Source organism: Bidens hawaiensis, unplaced genomic scaffold (genome assembly GCF_021521415.1).
Source record: "Bidens hawaiensis isolate Kalapana, Puna unplaced genomic scaffold, B.hawaiensis_p1.1 tig00034226_1, whole genome shotgun sequence".
Taxonomy (NCBI): domain Eukaryota; kingdom Viridiplantae; phylum Streptophyta; class Magnoliopsida; order Asterales; family Asteraceae; genus Bidens; species Bidens hawaiensis.
Window position 1 is genome coordinate 81,402 of NW_027495911.1, and position 13,038 is coordinate 94,439.

The 13,038-nt window shown below is 37.4% G+C and overlaps 1 protein-coding gene across 1 annotated transcript; it reads left to right on the forward strand.

Moving 5' to 3' along the window:
• Positions 1-826: 826 nt before the first annotated feature.
• LOC143585912 (NDR1/HIN1-like protein 13) lies at positions 827-1,649 on the forward strand. The gene has a single exon (XM_077067587.1). The coding sequence runs from the start codon at positions 827-829 to the stop codon at positions 1,544-1,546; it is 720 nt and encodes a 239-aa protein (XP_076923702.1). The 3' UTR covers positions 1,547-1,649.
• Positions 1,650-13,038: the final 11,389 nt, after the last annotated feature.

The window sequence follows — 13,038 nt, forward strand, 5'->3', positions numbered from 1 at the left end:
CTAAATCACGGAATCAAATTAAATCAAAGTTTTTTTAAAACTTAAACCGAAATGATTTATGTCCAAATTAAGTCAGTAAATCAAAACAAATGAGAAAATAACAAATTGCAACTAAAAGATTAGGTTCATAATAATAAATTTAGTACCTTATTGAGGCCAACACATTTGCAAATTCTCTATTATAAACTGTCCTTCCGTTTAAAATAGGGATGAGCTCGGGACCGGTACGGGTTTCGAAAATACCAATTCCAAAATTTGCAAATTCTTGGTACCGGTACTGAAATATTCGGTTCGGTTCCGGGATAGTACCGGTATCGAATGTAAAAATTTGGGAAATACCGGTACCGTACCGATCCCGAAACTCAAAACTTTGCTACCGATTCGGTACCCGTACCGGTACCGATTGCTCATCCCTGGTTTAAAACCACAAAATGAAAGTATGAACCCAGTACCCACCAACCCACAACTCCACAAGCCTTAAAGCAATGACGATTGAAACACAAAAATTGATAAACCCAACTGAAACTCTAAACTAATTAAAACCCAGCTTCCAATTGAAACTCAAAATTGATTAAAACTCAAAACTGATAAAACCAAACTGAATCGATTGAACTTCAAAATTAATTAATTGAATCACTAAAAGAATGAAGAAGGCTGAAGAGAATCGTAACCGATTGTGGTATGTTGAATGTACAAATAAAACTCCCGATTGAAGAAAGGAAAGTGAGGCCACTAATTGAATCGTTTAACTTTGTGTTCCCGTTCCAGGCCCAAGACCCAAATATGAACATGATAAGCCCAAATGTATATAAAGCTTACTTAAAAAATGGAGGCCTTATATTTTGTGAGGACTCAAGCCCTTGCTTGGCCCGTTAACACTATTGGGCCTGCCCTGAACCCCACCACCACCACCACCGCCACCAAACCTCAAATCTACAATGCCGCTCGTCCGGTCTACCGTCCGCATCCCCACCGCCACCGCCATAGCTGCTACTGCTACTGCTACTGCTGTCTCTGGATCATTTTCATCATCATGCTCTTACTCATCATCTCCGCCATCGCCACCGCCATTATATATCTCCTATACCGGCCACACCCTCCTTCATTCTCCGTCTCCAACCTCCAAATCTCTCAAACCAATCTCACCACCAGACTCAACTTGACCGTAGTTGCACGTAACTCGAATAAAAAGACGACATTTTACTACGATCAAGTTTCGGCGTTGATAAGTTCAAATGGAGTTGGTATTGGTGATGGTTTGATTCCGGCGTTTGTGTGTGGGAAGAAGAGTACTGCGACGTTGAAGACGATTGTTCGAGGGGAGAATGTGGATTTGAAGGAGAAGAAGAGTTTGCATGTGAAGTTTGAGATGAATGCCAAGGTGAAGGTGAAGATTGGAGGTTATGAGAGTAAGAAAGCTCATGTTAGGGTTGTTTGTGATGGAGTTAAGGCGGTTGATACGAGTGGGGAATTGGGGGCGGCCATGACTAAAAAATCAAAGTGCAAGGTGGATTTACGCATCAAGATTTGGAAATGGACGGTTTAGATTTTATGATTTAGCTTTGGTGTTTGGAAGAGAAATCTGATTAGTATTACTTTTAATTGTTTTTAAGTATATTTTCAGTGAAATTTGATCTTAGTTACAAATTCGTTATTAAATATTTTTCGGATCTAATTGGAACAATTGAGAAGTATGAAGACTTTGGCGATTCGTGACAGGCAGAGGAGCGGGCAAGAAGAGTAAGTAGAGTGATCGCGACAACAGAAACTAGCAATAGTGTTTAGTCACCTTTCAATGGCTCTCTTAATGATGTGCAAGGAATTGCCCTATTGAGTAATGGGAAGCGGGCTACTCCGAAAATGCCCCGCCCCTAGGTTTATTTAAAGACTAAAAGTTGTCTAAACTGGATCAATATCATTTAACTACTAATAATTTAGGGTCCTCATGGTTGTAAAAAAGAATTATGTTATTTAGGATATAGTTTTTGTAGCGTGAGAGTTATCGTTCTAAAAAAATGGTAATAATAGTCAATTTTAGTGTTTAAATTTCGATATTTACAAATGAGCTAATTATTTATTTATATATTCAAAACAATGGCGAAGATTCATAATTTTCCGTCATGAGTGGCTAAATATGGGTAACAACTTGAACTAGTAGATTGAAACTATGCCAAGGCGTCAAGCTAGAATAGCTCAAATTAAAACAGACCGGGTCAAAATAATTATATTAAAACGTCAGTTTTGAGACCGGCCATCTGGAAAATGGGTTGGGCTGGGTCGAACGGGTCATGGGTCGAAACAAGCCACGGGTCAAAACAAGTTTGGGTCAGAACGGGTCAACTAAAAAAAAGGTTGTATTGGTTTGGGTCGGAATATGTTAGGTCGGAACGGGTTTCGGCTTTTCATTTTTTCTTTTTTTTTAACGAGGATAACGACGGAAACAGGAAACATTTAAGTTTTTTATTTATATTTTGAGTTATGATTTTTTTTATTATTATAAAACCCCTAAAAAAAATAATATAAAAAATCATAACTCAAAATATAAATCATAAACAAAAAAAAGTAAAAATACTATAATGTTTCCTCCGTTGTCCCCGCCGCATAAAAAAAACCTAGAAATCGAACCGAAACCGAAAAATCAATGAAAATGAAACGAAAAGCCAAAACTAACCAATCAAAATCGAAAAAATCAATCAAAACGAAACTAAAAGAATTTAAACTGAATAAAAACGAAACTGAAAAAACGAACAAAAATGAGTCCGAAAACGACCAAAAAGAAACAAAAGAAACCAAAACCCAACCCGTCCCGTGTGAAAACTCTTGTTTGCTTGAAACCTAAACCGAACCCGTTCCAATCGGAAACCTGTTTCGTGATGAAACCTGTCTTGTACGAAATTCCGTTTTGATCTGAAACCTGCTAAATTTCCTTATGACACTTACCCCCATCGACCTATTTCTTTGAACTTGTCGACCCATTTTGACCCAAAAATAACAAGATGGAATTTCAAATGACTCGTTTTGACTCATTTAGTTAAAATCTCTGACCCAAACCAACCTATTTAACTTTTAAAACAATTAAAATTAACACATTTGAAAGGCTTTAGGTCAAGGTTACCAACCCTAACTTCTAGTAAATAAATTTTAAAAGGTTTCAACTACAAACTTTTGCTTGTTCTAGAGTAGTTGACGCATTTTAAACAAATCATCTACTTTGTAACACTTTGTATATAATAGTGTTGTGTTAAGCTTATATTTTTCTAATAGTTTTGTTATTAGTTCGAATTTGTAAGTGTGGGCAAAACTCTATTGATAACAAGGCCTTAGTTTGACTTAAAATACACACACGGTAACAGTGTTCAAATTAAAAGTTAATGTTATATAAGTTGCTACGCGTTTTTTATACATGTTTGTTACGAGTTTTAAGTGAAGATTAGCTACTAGTTCTAGTTAACGATTTATATGACTCAAACTAGACTAGTTGTCTTATGTCTAGATTCTTGGATGCCTATTATTATTATTATTATTATTATTATTAAGTATAAAAGACAACTTTGATGCCGCAAAGACCTATTGGGTAGCTTTGCGGCACTTTATTGGTACGCGTCGTTTTGTTTTTTTTTTCTTTTTTCTGTTAATTCTGATACCGTAGCCAACGTAAGGAAAACCGACCAAATGTCAATTTGTTTTTGTTTTAGTTCTGGTATCGTAAGGAACGTGACAGGATCCGACCAAATTCGTGTCGACTCGCCGTGTTTTGTTTAAATTCCGGTATCGTAACGAACATAACGAAAACCGTCCAAAATCTGGGACTGACAACGTAATGAACGTGCTGCGCCTGGGTTTTACCAACCTGCCCGGCGCAACGCGTCGGTAATACCACTAGTTTATCCTAATGTTAAATGTTGGAACCTAGATGAATTTTCAAGTTATTGATTACTTGAAGGCATTGGCGGACCTACCTTGGTGGTAGGGGTGTCGGCCGATCCCTGTGAGAATTTTTTTAGTTATATATACGTGATAAAATCACGACCGACTCCTGTGAAATTTTGACACCGACCCCCTGTGGATTTGAGAATGACCACGAACAGAGAGAACTTGAGATGAAATGAAAAGAGTAAACCAACCATATTTTCCGGTAGCCGACGCAAGAAGGTATTCTCATGTTGGAGTTAAAGAAGAAAATAAAGAAGATGACATAATTTAACTTTTTAAGGATGTAATGGGCATATTAACTTTCTTTCACGACCCATATTTTACCAACATTTCAAGGTAAACACAGAGTCAACAAAATATTTATTTGTACACATTTATTTATTTCCGAGTTTACTTATAAATACCTAATATATTTTAAAAGTCGACACGTTTTATCCCCAAAATTACTTTCCCATTTATTTAGTATATTATTAACTTTTTAGCTTTTAATAAGTTTTTGTTTTGTTTTTATATTTTATATTTGTTTAATATATGAATATCAAACGAGTTTATGTTATGACTAGATACTAAAAAATAAAAGCTCGTAGAAAACAACTATAAATATATTGTATTTTAACTTTGGAAAACTAATGACGTATCATGTATTTTTTTGGTTATATGGTATGTTGTTTGATTATCTTTTTTTTAAAAGACCGGCTTAAACGACCAAACTGGATCGAAAAAGAAATTATATATCGATTTGACCCGACTCGTTCAATAGAAACGAACCGAAGAAAAATTTATATAGTGATAAGTAACCGAGTAACGACACAAAAATTTTCCGACCCTGCAAGAAAATTTTCTGGGTCCACCACTGCTTGAAAAATGGTTGATCAATTTGATAAGTGCCAATATAAATGTTATTATTAATCTGAATATGTTACAAGTGTTTATCCCTCCTCTCTTATAGAAGAAGAAGGGATTTTGATTACATGGAGTATAATATCCCAATTCTAAGTGAAGATTTAATTTCCTCCTGTCCCTTTGCTTCCCCGTTGAATACTCATTTTTCCTCCATGTATCCATTTATCTTCTATTTAGTCCAGGAGGCAATGACGGGTGGTCCATGGGACAACCCTTAAGTGGTTTAAGAACAATAATTATCATGTGTTTAATGGGTTCATCTTGTTGAATTAGTTGACTATGGTTACTCATATAATTGCAGGTATGAGAAGATAGAGGATGTAATTACAAGAACGTGGGCGAAAACGGTGAAGAAAACGTCCTTGGAATGAGAAAATTATGACGAAAACAAGAAGGCCTTGTTAAAGGCCACCGTAGCTTACGGTGAAGCCACCGTAAGCTACGGTGGGATCTGAAGAAAATGACACCATATGGCAGTTTAAAGACACCGTAGGCTTTTTGGAAGCCACCGTAAGCTACGGTGGCACCGTAGCTTACGGTGGGCGCGACGATGGAATCGTAACTGCCCTTATTTACTTGTATTTTGGACGGCTTTTGATATTATTATCATATCTTTTCATCCTAGAGAAACCTAGAGGCGATTTTGGAGTACAAGAACATTATTTTGATTGTGGTAATCATTAGAGACTCGTATTTGATTCATATGCAAACTTTAATTGAAGAAATGATGAACCGAATCATGCTCGGCTAAATCTCTTTGTGTTTTCCCTCGGATTGTAATGTTTATTATGTTTGTTTGGATGAATGTTTAGATAATATTTGATCTTATTGATTTCATTATTATGGTGTTTATATATTGGTTGATAGATTGTTAGTTTATCGATTTTGTGTTCTAAACCATCAGTTCTTGGTGCTTTAAGTAATCGAGATTTATCGGGAGGGATTTAGGGTTAGATAAACTAATTGGTTTTTGAGTGATTACCTTGCGTTGTATAATCCAAGTACTTGATCTTCAATTATCGCAATCGTTTACATAAATACGAACTTAATCTATTGTTCATCTCAGTTAAACATTAACCGTAACATTCATGGAAACTGAAACCGAGGGAAGACATATTTTCGCATATTGATTAAAACTCGTTTATTGCTTTAGTTCTTTTTGTTATTCAAATCAAACAACCGAATCATTGAATTTACTTTTCGCACTTAGTTTAATATAGTTTAATTATAAAGCTAATTAGTAACACATTTTCCACAAACTCCCTGTGTTCGATACCCACTTACCGCTATCTAATTAGTTGTATTCGGTTTATTTTTGAGGGAGTCTTCGAATTCACGTCAAATTTTTGCGCCGTTGCCGGGGAGGATTGCACAACGTGTGTTAGCTTTAGTAGTTTTGTTTGTTATTTTCGGGTTTACGCTGGTTGTGTTAGTGTGCAGGTACCTACAGGTGTATGCATACTAGAAGCTCGAACATGTCATCACCGCTAGTTATTTATCTTGAGATTGACAGAACACTTCGGAGAAACCGAGTCCTACTTAGGGAGAACAAGCTTCTTGGTCCTCCAACTGCATTAAACAACATGGATTCACCAGTTCCCACTTCGGGTCAAACTATCCCGACTACACCTCCACCAAATCCACCTCCACCAATCACTACTAATATATCTACAGCATCAAGTGAACTCCAACCACCACCCACAACCGAACCCATAGCTGCTCAATTCACCAATGCAACATCATCCACATTGCCACCTATTACCAACCTTTTTCCTACATTTGGTGTATCATCATCTCAACAACATCAACAATCACCCTTTCAACAATCACAATCAAGCTACCAATATCAACCCCAACCTTTTATGCAACATTCAAGAACACAAGGTGACGGATACGGATATGGGTTTGACAGTGAATTCGAGGGGTATGAAGTAGAAGGTTACTACATAGGAGGTGATGGAAGCAAAAGGGTAAATCCGGGAAATTTTGGTTATGGTCAATGGCATCAACCGGAACCGTTGCAAGAGCTTAATCGACAACAACCACCGCCGGTTGTCCAACAACAAGCTCAACCACCAGTTCAACAACAAGCTCAACAACAACCACCGGTTATTGTTAATCAAGTTCAACCGCCACAGATTATTCAACAACCGCAAGGGCAACCTCAAGATCAACAATTCCAACCGCAAATGCCCCAACCACAGTTTCAACAACAATTTGCGTAGCCAAGGCCCGTTTATAGGCAAATGGGTCAACCAAGAGTACCAATGGGGGTACTAAGAAGGCATACAAGAAAGATGGTAAGGGGGATTGAAGCATATTTGCGACTGATGATTACTAATAATCCGTCTCCGGTGGTTATTCCTCACAATCAACAAGGGACGACATTCGAGGTGAGAAAAAATTCACTTCAAAGTCTAGCAACGGAGGAACCTTACTTTCACTTAGAAGCATATGACTCTATTTGCAACACGATTGGAGGTCAAGGTTTTACATCGGATGAAGTTAAGTTGGTCTTGTTTCAGTTTTCGTTGTAAGACAGGGCAAAGAGATGGTTCTACACTTTGCCTTCCGCATCCATCTATACTTGGGCCAAGATGAAACAAAGATTCTTTGAAGAATTCTACACGGCCCAAAAGACCAATGATGCATGAAGGAGTTTAAGAACCATCCAACAACAATCGGAGGAAATGTTTCATGAAGAATTTGAGAGGTTTAACATGATGATTAAAAATTGTCATCATCATTGTATTGCTTTTTGGGAATTGTTGAATGCGTTTCATGAGGGTTTGAGTATGGAAGATGAACGGGATTTGCGGTCGATCACTAATGGTACATTTGGTACCAATTATGAACAAGATGATTGGCCGTATTTGGAACAAATGGCGGTTACATCGAAGAGAAAATCTCAAACGAGACGAAGAGCAAGACCGACGATTGGTAGACCGCAAGTGCAAGCTGTGGAAGAAGGAAATGTACAAACCTCTAATCAGGTAATTGATGTTTGTACAAATTGTAATGAGTTGGGTCATGCTTCGGAGGTGTGTGTGGTAGGTCAAGCACCGGTGGAAGAGGTGAATGCACTTCAAGGGAGAGGTGGTAGGAATTACAACATGAATTCAAATACCTACCACCTCGGGTTAAGGAATCACCCAAATTTTCAATATGGAAATCCGGCCACTCAATCTAACCCGAATTTTCAAGGAAACTATGCTCCTCGCCAACAATATAATAATCAAGGTAATTTTCATGGCGGGAATAATCAAGGGTTTCAAGGTCAAGGGGTTGGTGGTCAAAGTGGGTCAACGGGTCAAAGTTCATCAAGTGGAAATGAAGTCATGGACATGTTGAAGATGATGAAACAAGACATGCAATGGAGAAATCAACTCGATGAAGCTCGAATGTAAAAGGATGAAGTCCGAGACAAAGCCATCCAATCATTGACCACTCAAATGGGTTAACTTGCAACCGATGTGGCGAATTTGAAGAAAACAGGTCGAGTTTAAAGAAGGGAAACAGCGTGCATATCAATGCGGTAAGTCTTTTACCTAACTTTGAAATTTCTAGTGTTCAAAGTGATCCAACACCACAGTTTGTTGAGAGGGTGGTGGAAGATATTAGTGATGAGATTGAAAATGTGGGTAATTATGAAACAGTTTTTCAAAATAACTCTGAATTACAACTGAATGAAACATCTTTTTGTGAAAATTGTTCTTGTGATAAATGTTTAAATGACAAATTAATCAAAATAAGGGATGAGAGGGTTGATAATAATATTATCCCGAGTAAACTTCAAGACCCAGGAGTGCCCCTTTTATCAATCCAAATTGGTGAATTTAAAACTGATCGGGCACTGCTAGATCTTGGAGCTTGTGTTAGTGTCATGCCCAGTAGTTTATATGAACAATATGAGTTTGGTCCGTTACTGAAAGTAAACACCACCGTGGTATTAGCGGATCAAACCCATACACTTCCCCGAGGCATGATATATAATGTGATGGTACATGTGGAGGATTTATGTTACCCAGTTGACTTTTTAGTGCTTGATTATGCTAAAAATGTAACTAACACGCAACCCGCAGTCATATTGGGTAGACCCTTCCTTGCCACTTCACTTGCAGTGATTGATTGTGCTAAAAGGGACATTGGGAATTAAATTTGGGAATCGTGATAAACGTTTATTATTATTTGAAAATACTACTGACACTCTTGTTGACAACGAAAGCCTGAATGCAGATTTATTTAACAAGTGTGTATCCTTGAGCAAGGATCACACAAAAGTGGAGTGTTTTATGATTGACAGGTTAGTTGAGAAGAAAGAAGTTAAGCATCAACAGAGTGAGAAGGTGGCAGAAAAAGGAGGCCGACTAAGGAAGACAAAAGTGAGATATCCACCTAACCTAAATGATCCAGGGTGGAGGATGAGGATGCTCGGGCCTGACCCTGGTTTGCCGGAAGACTGGCAACAATTGCTTTAAAAGGAGCGTGCTTATAACTAGAAAGCTGCACGGGAGTGGGCCAGTCACCCACCTTGAATGTTATAAAAGTTTCAAAAAGGTGGTAATTGTATATTTTGCATATTTTAATTTTTATTTTGCATTATAATTTCTAGTTTGTTAGTTATTAGTGGTAATTTAAGCTACCATCTTAGCAAAAACCAAGTGTGGGGAAATTCTTATCGATTTCTCTTCGACACTGTGTTGGGAACAACCCGGGTTTTTCATGGAAGGAAGTGGAGTTTTACTTAGTAGTGTCTTCGTTTTTATTTTCTCAAACACGTACATTGGGGACAATGTATCCCAAGTGTGGGGATGAGGAAAATTTCGTTTGTTTTGAAAAGTGTCGTTAAAAAAATTGAAATAATAAAAATATAAAAAAAATTAAAAATAAAAACATACAAAAAGAATTTCAGAAAAAAAATGTGTTTAAAAGAATCGGAAAGTGGTAAGATGACGGGGTAAAGTTTTGGTCCCTTTTTATGGTCACAATCCCCTAAATAACATGTTCCTAGTTGTTTTTAAAAGGAGATTATGTAATTTTCTAATCTAGGTTAGCATGCTTTCGGTGTAATAACTTTCATAACACGTTCGTTTATATTTGAAAATTGAGAAAGCAAGGATTGGTGAAATGGTTGATATTATCCGCTAAAACTTGTACAATTAGTGCATTTTGAGACCTTAGCGTGGCATGAGTGCAAAAGTGATAGAGGCACTTAGGTTAAGCCTCGTCTGGATGAACGAAAGTGTGGGTTTTGGGGGGTTGGGCCTCATACATTACATATATGAGGGTGGATATGAGAGGGGCGGGGGGTTGGTTCCTTTAGAAAACCTTATTGGGCCTATTCTTTTATTTAATCAACCCTGGTGTTATATTGCGAAACGATCCGACATAATAGGTTTCTATGTAATTGTTTTAGTATTTATCAGTTAGATATGTTAAGCATTATGTTTATCATGCTAGTAAAAAAAAGTTTGTATTAGAGTTGCAATGTTTAAGTATGCAATGTTCATGTATTATATTAGTTCAAAAAAAAATATGATGTTAGTGATGCATATAGTTGTTTATTTCATTGTTTACTTAGTTTGTTTGTAATAAGTCGGATATGATCGCTTGAGCTACTTTCAATATTCCCTTCCATACCCTTACACTTGGCCCCATTACAACCCGTTTTAAGCCCTCTTGATTTGTATTCATGTCAAAAGCATTTACATAGGTGGAGATTTGATTTCTGTACAAGCGTATGCGAGGAGAATTGATTAAATATGAAATGATCACCAAGAAAAGGTTAATGTGTAAATTTGTGTTATGTATAGGTAAAAACCGAAAGCATGTTAGGTTTGGTTAGAAATCTATGGTTTAAATGGAAAGTCAAGTGAACTAGTGCAACTGATAAAAATGAGGGAATAGGGTATGACTTGGGACCTTAACCGAACCGGATTTGTGGTCAGATCGGTGGCTACAAGTTGAAAATAATAAAAACTTTGTGTTGAGATGTTACTTGAGGGCAATCAACTGGTAAGTGTGGGAATGTAACGGGTGGTCCTTGGGACAACACTTAAGTGGTTTAAGAATAATAATAATCATGTGTTTAATGGGTTTATCTTATTGAATTAGTTGACTATGGTTACTCATATAATTGAAGGTATGAGAAGATAGAGGATGTAATTACGAGAACGTGGGCGAAAACGGTGAAGAAAACGGGCTTGGAACGAGAAAGTTATGACGAAAACAAGAAGGCCTTGTTAAAGGCCACCGTAGCTTACACCATAAGCTACGGTGGGATCTGAAGAAAATGACACCGTATGGCAGTTTAAAGACACCGTAGGCTTTTTGGAAGCCACCGTAAGCTACGGTGGCGCGACGCTGGAATCGTAACTGCCCTTATTTACTTGTATTTTGGACGGCTTTTGATAATATTATCATATCTTTTCATCCTAGAGCAACCTAGAGGCGATTTTGGAGTACAAGAACATTATTTTGAGTGTGGTAATCATTAGAGACTCATTTTTTATTCATATGCAAACTTTAATTGAAGGAATGATGAACCGAATCATGCTCGGCTAAATCTCTTTGTGTTTTCCCTCGGATTGTAATGTTTATTATGTTTGTTTGGATGAATGTTTAGATAATATTTGATCTTATTGATTTCATTATTATGGTGTTTATGTATTGGTTGATAGATTGTTAGTTTATCGATTTTGTGTTCTAAACCGTCAGTTTTTGGTGCTTTAAGTAATCGAGATTTATCGGGAGGGATTTAGGGTTGGATAAACTAATTGGTTTTTGAGTGATTACCTTGCGTTGTATAATCCAAGTACTTGATCTTCAAATTATCGCAATTGTTTACATAAACACGAACTTTATCTATTGTTCATCTCAGTTAAACATTAACCGTAACATTCATGGAAACCTGAAACCGAGTGAAGGCATATTTTCGCATATTGATTAAAACTCGTTTATTGTTTTAGTTCTTTTTTCTATTCAAATCAAACAACCGAATCATTGAATTTACTTTTCGCACTTAGTTTAATATAGTTTGATTATAAAGCTTATTAATGACACATTTTCCACAAACTCCCTGTGTTCGATACCCGCTTACCGCTATCTAATTAGTTGTATTCAGTTTATTTTTGAGTGAGTCTTCGAATTCACGTCAGGCAACATTCCTTGTGCCTTCTGCCTGGACCAAGGAACAATGATTCTCCCAGCTATGATGTGACTTGACTCTGGTTTTATTCTTCACTTCGCTCTTTCTCTATTGGGCTTTGTGGGCTTTCCCCCTAGTTCCTTCATACTCTTCTTATTTGGGCCGTTTTATGAGCCCATGTTTCATGTAGGCTCTTCAAGCTCCCCAGTCAATTATCCATATTATTTATGTTAAGGATAATGGACTTAGTCTTTTGAAAACTCTTTCTTCGTCGGCCCAGCTCACATGTAGACCCTTTATCTTTGGCCCAAAGTATGCGTCCCTTTGTTTTTTGTTTTGGGCTTGGGCCCAACTCCTGGAATGTTTAATGACGGTAGATATTTTATTTTCACGGTGCCCTAGGCACCATTATTTTTACCTGCCACAATTCTAATCACCATCACTCTTCCCTTCTTCCCGTTTTCCATCTTTCTGGCTTTTCCTTTGACTTTTCAACCATTACTTCCACGACGTTCACCATCAAGTTAGTACTGCATCTTCTCAGTTTTCTTAATCATGAGTCGAGAGGGTTTTTCGACCGTTACTTCCACGCTTACTCATACCAAAATGCTCTCCTTTTGTTCTAAATATCATACCCCCGCCCCCTCTCCTTGTCTCCTACTCTTCCAGGTCCAACCGTTACGGCCGTTGGCCGTAATGGATTTATAGCATGGTGCACAAAAAACTTTGAGTGTGTGAACATCCGCTACCCCTTAACCGAGTTTCATCTTTCTTTGTTAAAATAGCATCGGTTTTGCTTTTCTCAAGTCCACACGTTAGATTTTTTGAGAGTAACCCATTTTGAGGTCGCTTGTAGGGCGATGGGGGGTTTTGCTATAATTTCCTTATTCTGGCAGTTTTACCGTCTGAAGGTTGATGGTGACTGGTTTACGTTTGAGCGTCGATCGGGAGAAGGTCAACCTCCTTATTATTCTAAAATGTCGACTGGCTTCTATCCCCGTGATAGGAAGGATAGCTTCTTCTTTGTGTCTTCTTCTTTTGCTCCTGAACTGACA

What these genes read in the sequence shown, in the direction of transcription:
- LOC143585912 (XM_077067587.1), top strand. Translation starts at nt 827, where the DNA reads ATGGAGGCCTTATATTTTGTGAGGACTCAAGCCCTTGCTTGGCCCGTT.